The sequence below is a fragment of the Aythya marila genome (assembly GCF_965140915.1).
Source record: "Aythya marila genome assembly, chromosome: 17".
Taxonomy (NCBI): Eukaryota; Metazoa; Chordata; class Aves; order Anseriformes; family Anatidae; genus Aythya; species Aythya marila.
In genome coordinates, this window is record NC_139058.1 from 2170382 (window position 1) to 2193236 (window position 22855).

Here is a 22855-nt window from a genome sequence, read left to right on the forward strand (position 1 = left end):
ATGTTAATGTGCTTGTGAATCAGTCGTATTTGGTCGTTCCTCAAAATACTAGTGCATACAGTGTCTTCCTCTGCTTAACCAACTCGATTTCACCCCCATCCCTCCCCGCTCCCTTGTAGATGCTTTTACTGATTCAGCCATCAGTGCTAAAGTAAATGGTGAGCACAAAGAAAAGGATCTTGAACCATGGGATGGAGGAGAAAGCAGCGCTACTGAGGAGCTTGAGGCATTAGAGACGGATGTTGTAAGTACTGCTTTTTTATCAGTTATGACAGCCTCTAGAAAGCAAGCTAGTTCTCTGGACATGCATTGCAACATTCCTTAATTTTAATCTAATAATGAGCTTGTGGCTAAAAATGCTGGCCTACACAGGGGTACGTTCAGTCTTTGCTAGCAGCTGCCACAGTACTTTCTTACAATTTGAATAAGAATAGCTGGATTTCAAATGCCACTTTGGGCAAATATTGACAAATGGCAGCTGCTGTGGTAAGGGACATGTTTGACTCAAGGACTGGCTGAAAAAGGAGCTTTTATTAAGGACTCCAAATTCAGCAATGCACTGAAGTGACTTATGTTTAATCAGAGCATTCCTGTCTGACTGTCGTTGCATTTGTAAGTTATGGTGAAATTGTGCTTAGCTAACTGTCTCGGGGCTAACATGAAGGAAATTGATGGAAGTCTGACCCGTGACTTAATAAGCACAGATACAATCTTAGTAGATTATGAATTGTTAAATGAGGAGTATATTCTCAAATGAAGCTTCTTTATATATCATAGCAGTCAGCTTTTACTCAACCGTGCATTTTTTAGTAAGGTATTCAGACTGCAGTATGTTAAAGAAGAGAATCCAGTCATGTTACTGTGAGGTTATTAACTTCGTCTGGGTAGAACAGTTACCCTGTCAATTCCACTGTACGTACTGTACAGCTGAGATTTATTAGAATACTGAATACTGTCAGTGCTTTTATGAAACGTTCAAAACATTTAGCATTTGTGAAGGTTAAATTCTTGAGTGCCGTAATAGCGTACTTCATGAAGTGGGGGAAGTTGCCCTGATCAACAGGGGTCTTCTGCCTGTGGTGTGTATCTCAGCTAATTGCATTAATAGTGCTTTTTGAATAGTTTTAGCACTTGCTACAATGAGGGGACAGTTCTACTGTTCAGAACTGTCAGGTTGTGCTTTCTGGAAAGGCATTCATGTGTGTATTACTTCTTAGCTACTGATCTTCTCTGATCTAGTACAGATTACTAGAAGCCAACCAACCAAAAAAAAAAAAAAAGCAAAAAAACAACCTGACTTGTTAGCCTAAAATACATGCATCTGATGAACAAAGATCCCTGAAATAAATTGTGGCTTTAGTAACTTCGTTATTCAGGCAGTGAATACGCGAGCCCAGGAAAATGGGCAAAAGGTTTGACTTCTGCCATCAGCCCTTAGTTTGAAGGGAATGTATTTCCAGTGTCATTTTGAAAAACAAACATCATTTTCTTTTAGTCTAATGGATGGGATCCCAATGACATGTTTCGTTACAATGAAGAAAATTATGGTGTAATATCAACTTATGACAGCAGTTTATCTTCTTATACGTAAGTTTCAAAATATTTTGTTATTAGACTTTTATTTAATGTTCTCCCTGGTCTGACAAAACTTGTATTCTCAAGATAATTTCACATGCTTTCTAAGGTTGTGGAATCAAATAACTGAAAAAGTAATGAATGAATAGTGCTTAAGAAACCTTGCCAGATTTCTGTGAATAGTTAGATGTATTAATCGGTATATATTCCCTTAAATGGGCACAGCTCATTCCCATTGCAACATTTTCTGAATTTAGGCATGCAATTATGCTTATTTCTTACAAAAAAACTTTTACAAATAGGGTTGAAAATACCAAAACTGTGAAACTATGATCTGTCTTTGTGTAGCTGCTATTCCCATAGTTTGTGTTTAACCCAGCAGGACAATTTGACTAAATCCTAATTTGATTGTGACAATTGATCATGTAGATACTGGAATCTTGAATACTTGATACTTTAAGGAGGCTTGTGAGCTGTGGTAACTTGTTTAGGAAGCATATAAACTGTGGTTTTAGTTACAATATAATAACCTGAATCTAGAAGAAGTGTACAGTCTGCTGCAGTTACTTTGGGAATGGATCCACACTGCCCTTAGTCTGCAGCTGTCGTGTTAACTGCAACTGCAAAACAAACCAGTTGCAGATGTTGAACAACCATCATGAAACGTTTTTAATGTTTGCCCTTTTTTTTTCCCCCAAAAATAATAAACTGGGTTTGAATGTCCAGGAATTGCAGTGATTTTTATGCGCTGTAGAATTGGAGTACTTGTCTACAAGTCTCCTGTTCAACAATTCGATTTTTACTATTTTGTTAAAGTAGATCTATAATATGATGATAAAGTCTTAATTGGCTTATATCTGAATCCTAGGGAAGCTATTGTTAGAGTGGTGAAGTATGCTAAAGTGCTCTTTATACTTTCGAACTTTAGTCTTCCGTCCATTTTATGGTTATTGATGGAAACAGATCAAAACCGTGAAGGTGGCTTTAAATCACTAGAGAGAAATTCCATGCTGATCAGCTGCTGTATGGGCTTCTCTCATTACCAGGGTTTGAAACAATGCCATCTTGCCTATCCCCTTTGCTTCATCTTTAATTGCATTTTAGAAAATCACATTTTATAAAAGGTGAAATTGTTCTGATGTTTAAGTTACCTATAATGCCACCACATACGTCCCCTCCTTTTAACAGTCTTAAAAACGTCACTTTAAATGAAAGAACATGTGTTGGGTTTCTCCTTTCTTGTCCAGGTTTGTATGCACTATGTTCATGAATCTCTTGTTTGTCAGCCAAAGCTTCATGCTGAAGGGCAAGGATTTTATTTCATACTCTTACAGTTACCACTGATAATGCCAGTAGATGTCCCACCTGGCCAAAAGCGTGTGTTTGGGGGGGAAAACTTGTGGTACAGTAGCTGAGTGCTGGCTTGGAACTGGCAAACCCACTTGTTTTCCTAGTTCCACCTCCAACACTTGAGTAATCTTGCATATATTTTCACACTTGGTCTGTACCTCCAATTACTTCCTTTGTTCTTTTTTTGTATTATTCAAAATATGCGCAGCAGTGATTATCTAATACCAAGTATTACATTGTCAAAGCCTCAGCCGTGTTCCCTATATAGCTTATTCTAAAGTAAGGTCAGATGAAACAACTTCTGGAACTCAAAATTTGAGTCAAAGGCAAAGAGCATGATAGTTTTGTAAAATCTGATGCTTGAACAAAAATTAGAACAGGTAAAAAAAAAACACAAACAAACAAAAAAACACACACAAAAAAACCACAAGCAAACCCACAGATGGACAGAAGGAACTGCCAGCTATGATGTCCTTCTGTACTTAGTTATTTTAGTATTTCATTGCTCATGTATTGAGTTCTTACTTGATAGTTTTCCCAAGAGAGCTACATATGCGTCTTGCAATATGGTATTACCTAATAGCATAACACACGGGATGAATGGTTTTGAGGTTCTAGGACACGGCAAATGAGTCATGGGTTTCTGGTCCCATGCTCTGATGTATTGCATCTCTTCTGCAGTTATTCATAACAGGAAGAGCCCAGATTCTGCGGCTGTAATTATCAAAGGATTAAGTTTGTAACTCTTAATTTCAGTAGGACTGGGGACTCTTATGTCTATTGTGAATGTGTAAATGGCTAAAGAAATTCAAATTTGGTCTCTTGCATTCACTTCCTATCTAAACAATAGACTAGGGCTTTTTATTGCTAATGTACTCGACCGTGTTAAAAGTTGGAGCCTTTGCATAGCTTTAGGGACTGAGGAATCCACAAGTCGTACTGAAAAACTCTGCACCCTGACCATAGCTCTCTGGGTAGGTAAATAACACAGAATTTGCACGTAATGTCAGACCAATCCAGGAATTTTGTCACGCTTACACTAAAAAACCACAGCAATCTCCTGGCTTAAAAGCAGTTTGTGTTTTATTTATTTATTTATTTAAACATCACTTGGTTAGAATTAACATTGTAATTTTGTAGATTCTTTGTACTTTTGAATGCATTTCTGAGGTTCTTTTCCTTTCCATTGTCTTTTAGGGTGCCATTAGAAAGAGATAATTCAGAAGAGTTTTTAAAACGAGAAGCCAGAGCAACTCAATTAGCAGAGGAAATTGAATCAAGTGCCCAATACAAAGCTCGGGTTGCCTTGGAAAATGATGAAAGAACAGAAGAAGAAAAATATACTGCTGTTCAGAGAAATGCTAATGAACGAGAAGGGCATAGTGTGAACACTAGGTACTGGCATACACTATGAATAGTATTTTTATTTAAATGATGTACATATTTTGGTGAAGTAGCAATTTACTCATTGAAAATGTGCTTTTTCAGCAGGGCTGATTAGGTTAGGAATCTTGTGTAAACAATTGCGTGCTGTTTTTGGCACTCATGCTGACTTGTACACCTCTGCCTGGCCCTGTATTATCTGTAATGAAACAGACTTCTCCATTCTGATATTTCACTGTGGTGAATTCATACCAAATTACAGGAAAAGGCAGTGGTTTCAGCATGTCACGGAGAATTTTGGGCGTTAGTACTAAATCATTTACTGTCTGTGGGCTCATAGGAAGTGGAACGTGTGGTAAGTATCAAAGGGTAAATTCATGAGGTGATCATTAGGTCAACATCTGATTATAAATTAAATTTTCCTCGAGCTTGATTTAAGAAAGACGAAGTATCAATAGAACCCTTGAACAGGTACTTTTCGTTATCTTCTAGTTCTTCCTCAACGCTGATACAAATTTGCTCTGTTTCAGGGAAAATAAATATGTCCCACCTGGACAGAGAAACAGAGATGTCTTGTCTTGGGGAAGTGGAAGACAAAACTCACCAAGGATGGGCCAGTCTGGATCAGGCCCACCAATTTCACGGTCTGGATCCCATACTTCAGATTTCAGTCCTAACTCTGGAGCAGATCAAAGAGTGGTTAACGGAGGCAAGTATCTGAAGTCTAAATGAATGTGCCTTATAAAATGCAGTCATTTATTTAATTATGTTGAAACTGCATATGATGTGGTTTTAGGATGTTTATTTCATAAGCTGGGCTAGCATGCATCATTTAACACAGAGGTGGTGAGTTTCATTTGGGTTTAACTTAGTGACAACAAAACATTAATTTGACTGCACTGTGCGTAGCTTTGCAGAGCAGAAATGTCACTTGGTTTCTACCTTTGTCTCGGATGATGGTGCAGTCTGCAGTTTTAAAGATGAAAAATTGCTTTATGTATTTTTTTATTTTTTTTTACTACTGCTGAGCTCTGTCGAGGAATAGCAATACTGACATCTAGTGAAAGGGAGGTGGCAGCTGTACTGGAGGAAGTGTCAATCTTCCTTCCTGGAGCATGGATCAATTCAGCGTCCTATCAAAAAGAATAAAGCAACTTGCTGACTTCACCACAACGTGGGTGGAGTAATCATTGATGGGAAAGTAAGAGAAGTTATTACAGGAAAAGTAATTGAGTCTCCTCTTCAGATAGCTATTTGAGTGTTTTCTGCTGTACACGTGGGTGATGTAAACAGGCATCGCTACGCACTGTATAGCAGAAGGTTCATAACCAAATACCATTCTTTGAGAGAAGGATTTTAGCAGTAGCCCATCCTTGAGGCATTATTTGTATAGGTGAATAATACTATTATACGAGATTGCTGTGATTTAAAATAAAGAAATAATAAAAATACTCAAGTGCCTCTATCTGGAGGGGAGGTCTGAGAAATATTTAAAGGTAAGTGAAGCTTTCTTCTTACGTACAGCCAGCTGTATAAAGGACATAAAACTGAGTCTTGCCCAAACAATGCTAAACATCGAAATTCGTTTGTAGTATTTGTGGTTTGTGCCATCCTATTACTTTGCCGAATCAACATCATATACTTAGCATACTCAAAATGGCTTGTGAATTAAATTTATTTTGAAAACAATGAACCCTATACCCTAGATTAGAATACTACATTAATACTGCAGATAACAGATAAAAGCATAAATGTCAAGATTCAGACACTGAACACCGCTGTTTTTTGTAAAGATACAGTTCCTAGAATTGATACTGCTCATCATTTGGTTTGAAAGTAGTAGTTTGTGCGTTCAATACTATATGTGAACCACTGTTTGAGAACCTCTGGTAGCTGTTTAAGGACCTTGTCAAGACTGATGCGTACTGTAGAACATATATATGACAGGCTAACAGATCAAACTTTACTGTCTATTCCTTAGTAGTATTTGTAGATCCTAATTAACCCTTTGGGGAGTTTATGACATTCAGATATTAAATTTGACTTGAAGCAGAGGAAATAACTTGAAAGAGACTTTTTATTGGTTGCAGAAATAAACTAATCTATCCCCAAAGGGTTAAACATGAAAAATCATTTTGTCATATTTTACTTTTTTTTTTCTGTTGACCTTTTTCCCCATAATTTTTCTTTAGTTTTTATACTTTCCTTCATATCATTTGTTCTGTCAGGTGTTCCCTGGCCATCGCCTTGCCCATCTCCTTCCTCTCGCCCACCTTCTCGCTACCAGTCAGGTCCCAACTCTCTTCCACCTCGGGCAGCCACCCCTACACGGCCGCCCTCCAGGCCCCCCTCGCGGCCCTCCAGGCCCCCGTCTCACCCCTCTGCTCATGGTTCTCCAGCTCCTGTCTCTACTATGCCTAAACGCATGTCTTCAGAAGGTACAATACCACAATTTGTTCATGTTTTTGTTTGTCTTTGTTTAACTCCTTTGTGAGTTTAATTACAAAATTGTTTTTCCTCTTCATTACTTAACCTATAATTTGTGTTTAACTTTAGTTTATCAGACTATTTCTATTAACCTTTTTATTTGAAGAACTTTACAAAAACAAAATAAAGCTGTGAAATTTCCCAAATTGGTATGAAATAAACTCAGCTTTGTAAACGCTGCTCAGTGTCTTAACTTAACCAACAGCAACATGCAGGACCTATTAATTTTGGAGGGCATTTTTAGGAATATAAATTTATATAAAATCTCAAAAAAAAAAACCCAACAAGTTAATACAGATGTTTCACAAAAAAGCAGTCTCAAATCTAACTAAAATTCTCCAATTAACTTCTGTTAAACAAAAAGGCAAAAAAAAAAAAAGCTGTATTTAAAGAAGTGCACTGTGGTATGGGATAGGATAAGCTACTTTGAAGGTGAATCTGTAGAAACCTTTAAGTCTCCATTTGCATTGAGGCAGAGCAATAAGTTAGCTCCCTGGTAGTCAGTAATATGCAGAGGAAGTTTGACTCATGAGTCTTGGACAGTTGCATGCAGAAATATCTCAACTAAATTAATATGTACTCTGAAGGTTCAGTAACATATTTTTATTTTAAGTGCACTCAAAAACTAGCCTGCACAGCACAGTCTAGCAATCCTGGAAAAATGTAAACTGATTATCCTAAGCTCACTGGAAATGTGCACGCTCTCTGCTGTAGCAGGCTCTGCTGGAGCCAGGAGAGAGCCCGGTCATCCTGCTGATCGAGTCAGTAACGCTGTTCTGCAGCTTGCCTGATAAATGGTCGAGATGGCCCTTGGCTAACAGTAGACATGTCTGTACGGTGTCCTACTGTCAATTAAATTTATCAATGTGAGATTTTTAAAATTTAAGATCCTAAGAATCCACATGCTAAAAAATGACTGCATTTGCACTTGTGATTGATTTGTCAGGCATGCAGTGAACTGCTTGCTGCAACGTTTAACTTCTAGCACAAGAAGAGGATTGCTGGACAGTGTGTATTCTTTAAAATACTTGCCTGTATGCAATTCGGATTGAAGTGTGCTTTAGATTTATGGTTAAAATAGAGGCTGACATTTAAAGATTTATATAACCGGAAGAGGTACTGGATATTTTTGAACCTTACGTGAAACCAGAAAGCCACTACCTGAACTTCTGTCTGTTACTGACCTACATTAAAAATGAGCTGCAATCAGCTAGGTTGTTCTATGCTCATACACAGTTTTTCCTTTTGAGATATCAGTATTTGAGTCTGATTTTGTTGTAAAGAAAATGTTCGTTAGGATGTAGAAACTGTATTGCTGCCTGGATTTGAGCGTAACTATTCTGTGGCAGCTGTACAAACTGTTCAGAATTACTATTCACTTACAGCTTCAGCTTCTGATGTTAAACATGCATGACTGGAACCTTGGGATAACAATAACTTGTTTAGTTGTAATTTTGCTGACTTGTTAATGAATTGTGACCTGCTGCAAGCAATTTAGCCTCTGTGCAGAATGCTGTGCTGAAATTCCCCGAGAGAATTGGTCAGCCAGTAGTGACTACCCTGTAAATAATCGTTTGGTATCACTGACCACCTAAAAAAGTGATGCAATCCTTTTTTTCTTGAAAACATTTGATAGCCCAGAAGCGTGCTTATCTAGAGGGAGCTGGGCCACTAACTTTTTGACTTGTCCTGCAGTAAGCAGTGTTGGATATTTGGATTCAACAACTTTAAATCCACGCTGTTTCAATTCTGATAAAGCTTCTAAATATCAATGAACATGAGCTCACGTAGCAAGGTGAAGAGTATGCTGGTAGTCTGGCTGGACCGATGGCGTGGCCTTTTTAGTCTCACAGATCCCTGGTTCTAGTCAATGTCTGTAATTTGCTTGACTGTATTACTGCATTATTGAGAATTACCAGATGAAAGCCAATTTTAAAAACAGATAGCATGTTTGGGTATGCTTTGTGACGGATGTTAAGTACTTATTGTGTGGGGTTGTTTTCTTTTTCTCAGGGCCTCCACGGATGTCTCCTAAGGCACAACGGCACCCTCGAGGTCACAGAGTCTCTACTGGTAGGGGTACAATTTCAAGTGGCTTAGAATTTGTATCTCATAATGCACCAGGGGAAGCATCTACTACTGCAGTGGCACGAGGCAGCCCTTCAGGTGGGACGTGGTCATCAGTTGTCAGTGGGGGTAGGTAAAGCTTGGCTTATTGCAGATGGCTTGCCAGGGATACTTTAGAGTGTTAATGCTAAGCAGAATATTGTGTTCCTAGACAATTCAGGCTCCGAATACACTGGTCTGCTAACTTAGCTCGCTTAGATGAAGTGGGAGAAGGATGTTACCAGGTAGCTTAGTAAAACAGCTGGTGAGTCAGTCCTTAAAGTGCAATACGGTCTGAGTTGCAGAGAGGGTAAGTCAGTTGGTGCATGAAAGGAAGGAAGAATGTAGGAATGAGTTGTTGAAAGAAATAATCTTCAGGAAAGTCACTGAAGGAGACAAAGTTATTTTCCACTGCATCACTGAAGTTGATTAGTGGCAATGTAACTGGATTTTTATGGTTTACAAATGAATGAGGTGCTTGTATAGAGGAAGGTTGGCATCACAAGAAAAAGATGAAATGATAAGTGAAGTTGGATGTACTTTCTTTAAAAATGATGAAGGTTCTAAGTGGTTGTTCTGTGTTTGTCATAAGTACTGTAGTATTAGATGTAGTCAGCGTTGTCTTTTTTGAAGTTATTTTTGTAACGTTTGACTGTATATTTAAAGCTCAGTCATGATACCAGCCCTGGTTTTGAGCTTTTGTGATTGGGACCATGTTCTAGTCAGTTGTCAGCTGCTGGGTGCTTTCTTGAGTCAGAGCACAAGTGGGCAACAGTTTGGAGTCTGATACTTTTTAGCGGTGTTAGGATTTAGAGAAGAGTGGTGGGAATGCATTTTCAGAAAACAGGTATGAATTGTGTTCCAGTGCGTAGACAGCCCCATAGATCTTGTTGCCTTGCAGAAAAGATTTAAACTCTTCTGTTCTGGCATTCTCTCTGACTCATCTCCCCTCCCTGCCCTGCACTTTATTTATCACTGGCATGCAAACAGGGCTGTTAAACAACTTACCTCTCTTTCTTCTTGCTCACTCGAAGTTGATGTATGATGTAAAACAACTAACTAGCCACAGCGGCGTGAGTAGGAAGCAGGAGGTACAGCTTAGCTTGTAAAGAACATACAACTTCCCTTGCTGCTTTAACACAGGGGCAGAAGTGGACATCAAATAATCTTCCTTCAGTAGGATATGCTGTTTTTTTTTTTTTTCCAGCTGACAAACCTCCAAAGGAGGATGTTGTAAAATGGATGATTTTTTTTCAGCCTTTAAAAAAAAATGTTTTACATCTGTTTATATGGAGATAATGACCACCTTTTCTGTTCTGCCTGAAACTGTGTTAATGTGAGCTGTTGTATGCTGGGGGGCCAGGGACCATGCTGCAGTTTCATGGTGGGACTGTAAGTCAGAGAGGTATGTTAGGGGACAGTCTGCAGGAAAATAGCACCACTTATCTGAAATGCTGTACTGTAAAGAGTTAGGTGATGTACCTGAAAGGTAAAGAGGTTTTCAGTCACTATATAATGTTCCACTGAGTATATTAAAGCATGTTCCTAGTCGTTTTTAAAATAAGCAAACTTCTGAGCGGATGAGGAAACTTATCCCATAACTGTTTTTTCCTGTTTGTTTCTAGTTCCAAGATTATCCCCTAAAACACACAGGCCTAGGTCTCCAAGGCAAAGCAGCACTCCCACAGGACCAGCTCTGCCTTCTCCTCAACCTGGTACTATTCCCACTGAATCTGTTGCCATGCCTGTTCCAGCTGCCTCTCCTACACCTGCCAGCCCTGCTTCCAACAGAGCAGTTACCCCTTCCAGCGAAGGTGAGTAACCCTCACTTGCTGGCAAATGCAACCCTTGCCTGATCTCTGAAAATAAATATGTCTGTACAGGAGCAAAGCTGCTTTCTAAATGCTGGGAAAAGTTCTGACTGATACATTTAATTTTACTATGTAGTGAGTTCCTTTTCTCTTAAGATGATGGCTTTAAAATAAGATTGAGGCTTTTTAGTAAGTCTATATGCTTAATTTCTTCTGTCTTTTGGGAAGTATGGATGTATAGATGTATGTTTGGGAAGTATGGATGTATTTGACCTAATTGAGGACTTTTTTCAGACTGAGTTCTTGGCTGTTTTCTCATTTAAAGAAACATAGACCACTGCTTTCAAGGAATATTTTAAGCCTCGTGAAAGGAGAAAAAAGAAATTCAAGAGCATAGTCATGAAGGTCTTGACTAACTCTCAAATCTCAAAGACCTTGGACTATGGAGAATAATTTGCTTTCGTTTTACATTTTCTTGTCAGCCTAGTTAAGGATCTGTGCGGTGGTGAGGGATGTGTTTGATTGGGACATTTTCACTGAGCTTAATAACAGTAGGAAGGGGAAAGGGGGGAGGATAAGCCTCCAGGCCCTAACTTGGTAGCAGAAAAAGTGTAACAGGCATTTTCTTATGTAAGCTAAACATGGTTAAATCTCTCTTCTGTTCTATCTTGTCATCTCTTTTTAATCAGTGTGAGTTGTGTATAAGAGAATAACTTTGGCAATTTCTTTTCCAGCTAAAGATACTAGGCTTCAGGACCAGAGGCAAAATTCTGCAACTGGAAACAAGGAGAATATAAAACCAAGTGAGACTTCTCCTAGTTTTCCTAAACCTGAAAGCAAAGGTTTGTATCAAAAGCTTCTGTAAGTACTTGAGTAACATAGGATTCCAAGTGCTAAACCTGCTGTATTGACTAGCTTAGTTAATATTTAAAGGAAGACTTGGAGGCAATCTGTTTGATAATTTGTAAGGAACATTTGAGCATGCAGTTCTGAAGCGATAGAGCTGCAATTTTAAGTGTTGGACTCATGGACTCATTTCATTGACCTGAAGTACAGAGATGCTTATGTGGATGACGTTTGCATTTATTTATTTTATTTATTTCCTCTTCTCAAAGTGTTTTTTTAATTATTATTATTATTATTATTTTTATTTAAACTCGGGATGACACCTTAGTGTTTCACCTTTAATTGATATTATTGAAACACTGGCATGTTATGTTTCGAGGGTTTTATTGTGTGCCTCTTTGTATGCATGTGAGTTCTGCAGTCCCTGTACCTCAGGGCTTTTGTCTTGGTGTGATGCGTTAGAGCTATAGATATGGCAGTTATGCAATGCCATGTTTTCACAGAGTATTTTTGTGTGCTCATACGAGTTGTTCATGGAATTATACCAACTCACAGATGAAGTGGTGTAGCTGTATTTCACTTCTAGATATGCAAGCGCTATGTTTTTGCAAATTTATAGATGTGGGGGTTGAATATAAAAACCTGAATTAGAAATGCTTGGACAATTGTGGTCTTATATTTGGCAGGTGTCTCTCCAATTGTTTCAGAACATAGAAAACAGATTGATGATTTAAAGAAATTTAAGAATGACTTTAGGGTAAGTTTCTGTGTATGTTATCTTAATGTATTGTAGTTCTTGTGTGCACCCAGATTACTTTAATGAACTGAATGCATTGCATGTGTTAATGGAAAATGGGTCCTTAAAACTTGTGCTCGATTTACAAAAATGTTCATGAGAATTCATGCTAAAATTCAATGCTAAGTCTTGCTTATACAATTGCCTAATGCACAAATGTACATTTTGACTTAAATACTGTATACTGAAAATGTTGCTCAAAACCTGCGTGGTTGTTAGGTACAAATAATTAATGCATTTATGCTCCGTATGGGAGAGCTCCATATGGAAGGGTTTCAAAGTGTAATGGAGGGGTTTGCTGAGGAAAATTGAAGACAATATCTGCTGATCCATTGCACGTTTCCAGGTTATAATTGCTTACTAAATCAGGTCAGCTTTTCAAGAGTTGTTTTTAAATCACATGGAGGGGGGTTGAGTCTAAGGGGTTGTCTTAAGCTTTCCTGTCACTTCCTAATCAAAGTGTAGGTCAGTCGAGTCTCTGAATAATTCAGCTTCTTGCACAGTGTAGGCTTAAAACATAGTCAGTGCTCGTAGATTTTTTTTTCTTACTAGAAATGGAAATGTATGTTTGAAAAGGTCATTTCCAGGTGATTAGGGCCTATGGGACTGTATCTTACTCTGTGATAGCATTAAATTGTCTTCTAGTTTTGCGTACCAATTTAATGAATATACACCTCGGGTTTTGTTTTTTTTTTTTTTCAGTTACAGTCAAGTTCCTCTTCAGATGCAGTGGATCAGCTGCTAAATAAAACACGAGAAGGTGAAAAACCAAGAGATGTAGTTAAGGAAAAGACAGACTCAACCCCTAAAGAATCTATCATAGAAACTGGCAGTAATACTAACTCTAACGGTGGCAGTAGCAAACCCAATAGTCCAAGTATTTCTCCATCAATAAGTAATAATTCTGAGCAAAAGCGAGGGCCTGAGGTAACTTCACAAGGTGTACAGACATCTGGGCCTGGAAATAAACAAGATAAAGAGGATAAAGAGGAGAAGAAAGACACTTCTGAGTGAGTAACTATGCCTTTTAGAATAAACAAATCTGTTATTAGCATTTAATTGTGTGTAGAAAAAAGCTATTATGAACATGTAATGTCTTAATGTTGATATGGTCAATGTAAGTTATTTTTTCTCTGTATAACTACGAGAAAATTGATGTGCCTGTGCAGAAAGTCATCCTGTGAGTCAGTGGTAGAACTGCATGTAGAACTCTGGTCCTTTCGATGCCTAATTGGTGTCTGAATGCTTATGTAAATGTTTTCCCATCTCTTGTAAGCTGAAGCACCAACACCAGGAAAGCTTTATTGATGAGTATAGTAAGAATACTGTCAGTAAACAGGACTTTTTGTATTTATGTATATTTGAGTTCTCAAAAATCTAACTTGCAGATGGAAATGAGGCATTTCATATCTCAATTTTTTAGTTGTTTAGTCATTCTGCAGGTATGCTTGTAAAAGAATAATGCTGAACATCTTTTCTTGTTCTTCATGTTTAGGCAAGTTAGAAAATCAACACTTAATCCTAATGCAAAAGAGTTCAACCCTCGATCTTTTGCTCAAGTAAGTTATTTGATACTGCTTATAAAGATCCACTCAAAGGCTTTTCCTTCGAGTATGGTCAAGCTAATCTTGCATATGCATTGCTGAACTCTATTTGTAGCCGAAGCCTTCTACTACACCAACCTCCCCTCGTCCGCAAGCTCAACCTAGCCCTTCCATGGTGGGTCATCAGCAGCCAACTCCAGTGTACACTCAGCCTGTTTGTTTTGCACCAAATATGATGTACCCAGTTCCAGTGAGTCCAGGCGTGCAGGTAAGGTGCAGCATGTAATGGCAATTCGTTTACACTTTTCAGATGTTTGTCAGCCAACTGGGGAGACATAGGAGATCTAAGATAAGACAGTGGTACAGTAGTGTTTGTATCGCTGCCATAAATATGGACACAATTACGTTGTTGTTCAGTTTTAGCTATGTAAATAACGGCTTTTCCCAGTGGTCTTTCAATCTTGATAGTATAATAGTCTCAAACACTTGTAAATTCCAACAGCTGTTACTCATATTTGTTGTGACTCTGTGCAGAATTCCTCCCCAGTGCTCCAAGCATAGCCTTACTTTTAAGTTTTAAGCAACCATTTTTTGTCCTTAGCTTCCAGCTGTGTCCCACTAATTTCCGGTTGTTGCAGAGATTACTAGGATTTCAAATCTAACTCTGCTATAAAGCTGTCTGATTTAATACTTTGCTTGAAGTAGCAATACTAGCATTACTTGACTGGTTGCTGCAAACCATATGGTCTTGGTTGTTTGTACATTCAGACTTAATCACAGCGGTAGAAGAAAATATCACAGGTTAGGCAAAGTTCACTAAGCCATATTTGAAGTCTGGAGTGTTTCTTCCTTTCCTTATGGACCAAATGGTTGCTGGTGATTAAAAATTTGTGGCTAACAATCCTAACTGTGTGGTGGAAGGTTTGGGGTGTTGGGGGAAGGATAAAACTCATTCTAACTGCTCTCATCATGTGTTAAGAAAATACCCAGTATGTCCAAAATGTTTTAATAAGTAATTTAGTGATCAGCTTGCAAAAGGTCACAAGAATTCCTCCTAAAGAAACTTCTGTGAGCCTTGAATCTTGTGATAAAATGCTAAAAGAGCCAACAAGCATCTACAAGCTGCCATTGTGCATCTTTCCTAACATTAAAATAGATGCGCTAGACTGTTACTGGCTTGGTTTTAGCAACAGTGATTTTTTTTCTAGTAGTGTCTATGCCATTGGTGAAGAACTGAACTTGTAAATATTTTAACATCTAGCATTACATTTGTATGAGTTGCCTCTGAAAAGAGTTGGAAAGCTAGGATATGGTAGGTCCTGTTGCGACTCATTTCATAGTGGAGACTTGCACAGCGGAGAGTTCTGATTATCATGATAATCTGTAATGTTTGTCACCTAATTATGGCCATAAAGTTTAGAGAAAAAGTAGCTTCTAATATCATTAGAGGCTAATGATTATTTTAGTGGCTCAGAGTAAAACATAGCACAGCTGAGCAGGGCCCCCACCCCAACAAACAGCCACATGCACAAACATACTTTTTAAAGGAATATCATAGCTTAAACTCCTGCTTCTGTTTCAGCCTTTGTATCCTATTCCCATGACGCCCATGCCAGTGAACCAAGCCAAGACATATAGAGCAGGTAAAGGTGAGAATAATACTGCCTGTTTGGTTCTTAGTCTGCATGCAGCATGAATAAAATAACAAATGATTGTTTTCTAATCCATGTTGATTGATATTTTAAATACTATTTTTAATAAAGGCAACTAAGTGGAAATACTTGGGTATTTCCAGATAAGCTAATGCAGCTCAAATCACAAGTTTGAGTAGCGTGGCATTGCTTGTTTTGGAATTTGATTTGACAAATCGGAAAAGGTGTGTTACTTGGAACACTTGGGTAAGCTGATTTCTCCTATACTTCGTAAGTGTTACGGAAATGTTAAGAAGGGAACTGCTTTGTACTGGTGTGCAGCAGAGCCCTGAATAGTGCCTGAATGGGGTATTTTTGTCAACAAGAAAAATCTCTTTCTTCAGAAAGAGTGTGCTGTTACTCTTCTGCAAAGAGCTTATTGCTGGTTCCAGTTTGTTCTTTTGTATTCCTTCTGCAACAGTAGCTGAACAGCTGGACTAACAATACTGCATTTTTAACAAGTGACACCTGTGGCTGTGGAGATGAAAACGTGTGGTGAGATGCACTCTCATCTCTGCAGTGCAGTGTAGGAGCAGAAAAATGATGGTCTTGTTTTATAGTCATGTTTCAGATAATGCTCTAATTCGACGCAATTAAATTCCTTGCAATATTACACAGTCTCTCATGATGATAGATTCCAGTGCTGCAGCTCTGGTCACTGGAAGAGGAAATTGTTTAAAAGAGCAGTTCTGCTGTTTAGAAATAAACAAGTAGCCTTTATGAAAGTAGGGAAGACAAAAACTTGTAATGTATTTCCATTTTAAAACGCACTAACTTTACTGTGGCCTGACTCTGAAATCCTGTGCTTGATAATACTGATTATTTTAATCAGAAGTATATTGCTGTCTACTTGCTTGCTCTGTGAGGCTCTCCTGTTCTGAATTCCTTTCCTGAATGTCATTATTTCCTCCATAAATCCATTTTGTGTGCAGCATAAGCCTGAAGGAGCTGCTTGTGTTAAAGTTCAGCGCCTTTACCCTATTCAAGTTGCGCCCCGTATTTACTTTTTTCTATTGATTTGCAGTGTAAACATAATCATTATTGAGTGAATTTCCTGACATCTTCAACGTTTCCCTCTTTTCCTCTCCCTAAGGGGTCTGCCAACATGGCACACTGCAGTGGAGCTTACAGGTGCTTGAGTTAGCGTAGTTATTAGTTGCAGTCTCACTGCAGCAAGCTGGAGCTCACCTTGAACGATCATGCCATGTTGCTTAGTAGGCTGAATTCCTCTGTTCTGAGTGCCTTGCTGCTGTGGTTCAGGCAGTCTTCTTACCCAGATAGCTCAGGTAGTCCCACACCGCAGTGCTCTGCTCTCTTAACCTCTCCTCCCTCTAATTATTCCTATTCCTTTTCCCCCTCTAAGTTGATTTGTCCTCTTCGGTGTTGACTGTAACCTCAAAGTTTTTGGCTATCCTCAGGGATAGCATAGAGCTTAAATGATGCAAATACCTCATATTGCAGCTGCGTGGAGACCTTTATTCTATTCTCCTCAGCCATGAGCACAAGTAATTTTAACAGACTCAGCTTTCCAGTTGATGGAGCAGTTGCTGAGTAGTTCTGATAGTGGATAAACTAAGCCTTTTGAAGGGGACAGGATCAACTTTGAGTAATGTAGGTATCCTGGTATAACCTCTCTCTTCTGTTCTTGATTTTTGTCAGTCTTTTTCTCCCTGCACCTTCCTTCTTTTACAAAAAAAAGCAGGCCTGAGTTTGTGGCCTCATGGCAAAAAGGCAGTGATGAAAGCGATGAAAATCTTTTTAATTTTTTTTTCTATGAACTCCGTTTTGACAGAGCTCTAATACTGGAGCTCTAAGTGGTTAAAGGTCGAGGGGTGAGGATGTTCTACTGGGTCACATTGACGTTGTAATGCAAAACCTTTCAGGAAGACTAACGTTCTTCATCCCGTGTTTCTAACGTGAGATGCTCTTTGCTTTGTAGTACCAAATATGCCACAGCAACGGCAAGACCAACATCATCAGAGCACCATGATGCATCCTGCCTCAGCTGCAGGCCCTCCAATTGTAGCTACGCCACCTGCTTATTCAACACAATATGTTGCGTATAGTCCCCAGCAGTTTCCTAACCAGCCTCTTGTGCAGCATGTGCCACACTACCAGTCTCAGGTAAGAGTCTGTTTAGTGGATGTGATATGGCTAGTAATTAAGTGACTCAGTCCTAAATACCATATTGTCTCCAGTCACATGTTTGCTATTGTAATGTGCTTCAAAGCCTGTAACGAATCCTCCAGTCAGTTTAGAAGTTGTAATTTGTTATTGCTGCTACCTTTTTAGCTTTTAGGGCAATTCCTTTTAGGTCACGGGCAGGGCATCTCCTAGTTATGCTCTCTAAAAACAAACTATTTATACTTTTACTTCAAGAGCTTTTAAATACACATATGTAATTGCATAAATATATAGTTGCATACATAAGCTTTTGATATTAGAATGGCAGAAATTAGATATGCTGGTGGTTTTTGTCAGCTTCTAGCCTACTGCAGAAAATGTCCTTTCGTTTTTAGAAACAACTGGGATAATTGTAGTATGAAATCTTTAGTTTCCTCTGTGTTTTATAAGGCCAAGCTATTGCTGTTTCTGCATATGCAATTATTGTTTAGATTAGACTAGTTTCTTGTAATGGGCCTCCAATTAACTGTCTGTTTTTCTTATTTCTGTTGAATGCAGCATCCTCATGTTTATAGCCCTGTAATACAGGGCAACGCTAGAATGATGGCACCACCAACACATGCACAGCCTGGTTTAGTATCTTCTTCTGCAACACAGTATGGTGCGCATGAACAGACGCATGCTATGTATGGTAGGAAACGTTTTGTGTTATATGTAACTTTTTAAGTTCTTATGTTGTGCAGGGATATATTTAATCTCGAGCTTCAAATGTGGGTATCATTCAGATTACACCAGTAGATGTGGTTTATATATCATAAGATGATGAGCAAAGCGTTGAAAACTGAGCCACCTGGTTAAAATGAAAACTCAAGTATGCTGATTTCAGTAGGATGCCAGTGACCAAGATGAAATTTCAAGCTGGGAGCTGCTAACGAATATCTGCTGAAAGAAGTTTGTTCAAGTTCTCTTGATGCCCTTGACACAACATCCCTTGATTGTTTCTTGTTTATAAGTAGGACTGGTTTTACTGCAAGGCTATGACCTCAGTTTCAAAACTTGACTTTAGTTCTGACAACTAGTGAAATGCTGTCTTTATGATACTACTAGCATTATTAACAGTATGAACACTTCTGTCTGAGCAAAATAAAACTTGTGTTGCTTACCTTTCTTTTTTGGTAAGTCAAGAATTAAGTCTATGAAATAACTCGTGTATTGCTTTGACTTTGAAAATTAGTCTCCAGCATTATCAGACGAGCATATTTCACTTACAGTGAAATGCTGAAAATGTGGGTTACCTTGTTACAAACTATAATGTGAAGAACTTCTAAAGCATTATAAATGTGTGATAAAGCAATGCCCAATTCGGAGGAAAAACCTCACTGCAAAACATGCTATTGAAATAGGTAGAATCAAGGTTGCTAGAAGGCTTGGAAACTGTCATAAAATGTCAAAAAGACAGATGGTCTCTTGAAAACATGGCATTTCAATACTTGTTACAGCATCTGAGGAAGACTTTTATTGGGTCACGTATATTATTGACTTAGATTCTAATAAAAGATTTTCTGTACCTTTAGACATCTTTGTATGTTTTCCGGTGCTTAGTTTTACACTGCTACTTAATGGAAGTCCATGGTGTGTCACGAAAACTTAACAAGGCTAAAAATGAAATTTTAAAGTTTAGCGTGAAATTAATTTTGATTTAAACAAGTCGGTGTCTTACCCATCTGAAAACATCCTGTCAGGTCTCTGCAGTAGTGTGGTTACATAGTTAAGAGACAAAAATAACAGAGGCCTTTTTTGACGCTTGGAGAAAGAACGCTTCAGCTCATTTGTGATGAAGCTGAAATGGAAGTTACTCTTAGAGGTTAAGTCCTTCTCTCACAGGTCCTTGCTAATTGTATTACTTTGATCTTTTCAACTCTTGTGCTTGAGGTGTCCATGTAAACAGATCTTCTGTTTGCTTTTTCATTAGATTAAATAGAATTCTGATTAAGTGAATGATCAAAGGCTTTCAGACCTTTATTGGTGAAAACCCTTCTCTCAAATCATGATTAAAATAAAACTAGACATGAGAGAGTATGTGAGACTTCATTCAAAATGTTTGCTTGTTACTTCCTAGCGATTTCCCATTGTGCACCATCCTTATCTTCTGTAAGCACTGGGTTCTGCAGCATTGAAGTGTAAGCCCATTCCCTTGTTTAGCTTTGATCAGATGTCTGCATTTTTTTTTTTTCCCCACTGATACTCTAACTCAACAGTTAGTTTTCATTTTGTGTTGGTTTTGTAGCTTATCTGTTGTAGGTAGGTGACTACCTACTGGTACACACAACTAAGCTGGGTCAATATTTGAGAACTCCTTCGTATTTCCTTCCATGTAATTTAAAGGTTACTTTTCCAAGAGCACCTAATTTACGGAAATTGCATGTCCTTCTGTGTTCTTTCAAACAGCTACTTGGTGGCTCTTCTGAACGTTCTCCCACCTTCCCAGTAAATGATCAAGTGCTTGAAATTCTTGGTTATAGAAACTACTCAACCCAGTAGGATCATGAACTCCATACGAGACACTTTTTTTTTTTTTTAAGAGTATGTTCTTGCCGTGTGTGAATATGTGTATTGCCTAGTGACCATGAATTGGCTCAAATGCACTCTTAACCTGCAAAGTTTACAGTTGGCTACACGTGAAATGACTTCTGATGTAGAGTATTGCTGTCTCAATTCCCATTTTTTTGCAAGGCTTTCATGTGCTGAATACTTGAAGACCTTGCCTAGGCTGATTTTCTCCTTAAAATGTGACCATCTAGAAGATATTAACTTCAGCTTCTGTTTATCAGTATGTGACTGCTTGGAAAAAAATGTAGACTTGCCGAAGGTGATAGATAAATGCTGCTTATGTAGTAAATGATGAGCAACGTGCTCGATTTGTTCCCATCTGACCGAGTGACAGGTAGTTCTGAATGGTAATACAAGGGAGTGTTCACAACTTACGTTCGGTATTTTGGGAATCTTAAGTTTATCCATGGTATCTCTGAACTAAATATACCAACACATGCTGATTCTGAATCTAATCTGGTCCTCTTGTTAAAGCAGTTTGAAAATCCAGAATAACTTCCTATAACAACCGCTGCTGCTTTTGATTTCTGGAGCATTGGCTCAAGCAAGTTCTCAGATTTCCCTTTGGCTCTTTAAAATAGCAATCTGATCTATTTTTATTTTTATTCTTTGACTTCCCTCCCCCTGTTCATATCAGGATTCAGTGGGTTACAGTGTCCTTTTGTCCTTCAAGGTACCGGTGCTTCCTCTGAGATAATTCTTGCAAAATTCACTCAATTTTTTTCCTGTGTGTGTGGTAGAAAGAAGATGTCTACAAGGACAACCGCACTGAGACGCGGGGGTTGGGGGGCACTGCTTATGAGGTATTCTGAAGGTGTGAAGCGTTTTCTCAGGAGATCTGGAACTCCATCTTCCTTAATGGTTTGGGATAAGTGAATGTCTGTGGCGAGCAGTAACTGCCTGGCAGTGAAGAGAAATGCTCGTTGAGCCGCTAAGCGACCTGCCCTCACTGCCAACAGCTTGGGTTTTGTTTTCCCTTCTGTCTCGTGAGGAGATACCTCAATTCCAAATACGTGTAGTGACTTAACGCTTGTTGATCTGCACTTTTCCAGTCGAAAGAAAAATATTTTTTGTCTAATGCTGTTTAATGGGATATTTCTGCACTTCTGGGATTTCTTTGCCAGTCATTACGGTGCCTGCTTCTGTTTCCCAAACTGCTGACGAGAGCTCCAGAGAAGCAGAGTAGCTAAGCAGCCTGGTCACCAGCAGACCCACCTGAACGCACGGCAGAGGAGCGTTTAAATCACTGGTTTCCCCCCCTCAGAACACGATGGGGAAGGACGGTGTTCAGACAACCATCTCTCTTCCCTCCACCCAATGCCTATTGCACCTTGACTTGTAACTTCTGGAGATGCGAGCCCTTTAGATGGCCTTACCGAGGAAAGCTTTGCAGCTACACACACCTTTAGCTGCCACACACACCTGCCTTAACACCGGGTTGTTGCCCTCGCCCTGCTGAAGTAGGCTCAGAACGTAACATCTTTCTGGGAAGTGCTGGCCCTGCGTGATCCATGACGCGAGTATCGCTCTGGTCGAGTTCGCTGGCCGTGGTTTGCAGTTTCACTGCTTGTTTCTATGTGGCACAGACACAAACGTGTCCCGTGATGTTGGTAGAAAACCTGGGTATCCAAGCTGAGGGTGGAGATTTCCCTGTGACGATTAATGCCTGCTAGTTTTACCACGTAGCTGCTGAACTGCCTATGTTTTTAGATAACCGGAGCCCTCTGAAAAACTTTACTTCTGTGTTTAAAAACCAAACCAAACAGAAACTTGTGTAAAACCAGGCCTTGGTTTTATACAGATGCATTTCCTGTTTTTTTGTGCTCTCATTCCTGTCCCCGTTCTCCCTTCCTTTTTCCCCTTCTGCACATGTTTTACTGGTCTGGTATTGTCTCTAACTTTATCTGGTTTCTGTCTCAGCAGTAGAGTAAATTCTATTACCCTGATAGTACAATGGTGGATATAATATAAACCTCAAAGGATTCTCCAGGGACTAAGAGTGAACCAGTCACCAAAGGTGTCTTGGAACTGTTAAGAATGACAGTGACACAGTTGAAAAAGCAAGGGGGGCGATTTTTTGTTTAATGTAATTACGTTTTAACCTTCTTGTTACAGTGCATTGTAATAGATGGTGAATTGACATAAAGTTTATTTTCATGTTAATACTAAATTAAGAGCTGAAGACCTCAGTATCAGAGTTTAGAAGGAAGGCTTACCTGAGACTTGTATTGTTTCATCTCCGCTCAGTTGTAAAAACTAAATATCCAACCCTAATATCAACTAAGTAAATAAAAATATCTGCATGATTCTACGATATATTAAAAAAAAAAAAAAAAAAAGGGAAAGAAAAAAAAAGACGCTGACCTTTCCAGAAGACGGGAAGCATGCACACGGCAAGAGGCTAATTTACCTTTCTATTTCCCAAATTCAGCATGTCCCAAAATACCATACAGCAAGGAGACAGGCCCTTCTTTCTACTTTGCCAGTGAGTTGGGTTTTTTGTACTAATTTTGATTGTACAGCAAAAGCACT

General features: G+C 38.8%; 1 protein-coding gene across 11 annotated transcripts in view; it reads left to right on the top strand.

Moving 5' to 3' along the window:
• Positions 1-22855, top strand: part of ATXN2 (ataxin 2) — a 51155-nt gene that overhangs the window by 16644 nt on the left and 11656 nt on the right. For 3 of the 11 annotated variants that reach the window (XM_082774260.1, XM_082774263.1, XM_082774265.1), the window contains 15 exons: positions 120-244; positions 1496-1587; positions 4123-4320; positions 4839-5017; positions 6537-6746; positions 8809-8991; positions 10527-10715; positions 11447-11554; positions 12245-12315; positions 13057-13364; positions 13850-13913; positions 14014-14166; positions 15481-15547; positions 17529-17713; positions 18272-18404. In XM_082774260.1, the coding sequence (XP_082630386.1) occupies positions 120-244; positions 1496-1587; positions 4123-4320; positions 4839-5017; positions 6537-6746; positions 8809-8991; positions 10527-10715; positions 11447-11554; positions 12245-12315; positions 13057-13364; positions 13850-13913; positions 14014-14166; positions 15481-15547; positions 17529-17713; positions 18272-18404 (2265 nt within the window). Of the gene's footprint in view, positions 1-119; positions 245-1495; positions 1588-4122; positions 4321-4838; positions 5018-6536; positions 6747-8808; positions 8992-10526; positions 10716-11446; positions 11555-12244; positions 12316-13056; positions 13365-13849; positions 13914-14013; positions 14167-15480; positions 15548-17528; positions 17714-18271; positions 18405-22754; positions 22809-22855 lie in introns of all 11 variants that reach the window. The other 8 variants (XM_082774264.1, XM_082774266.1, XM_082774267.1 and 5 more) reach the window with 6 other exon arrangements.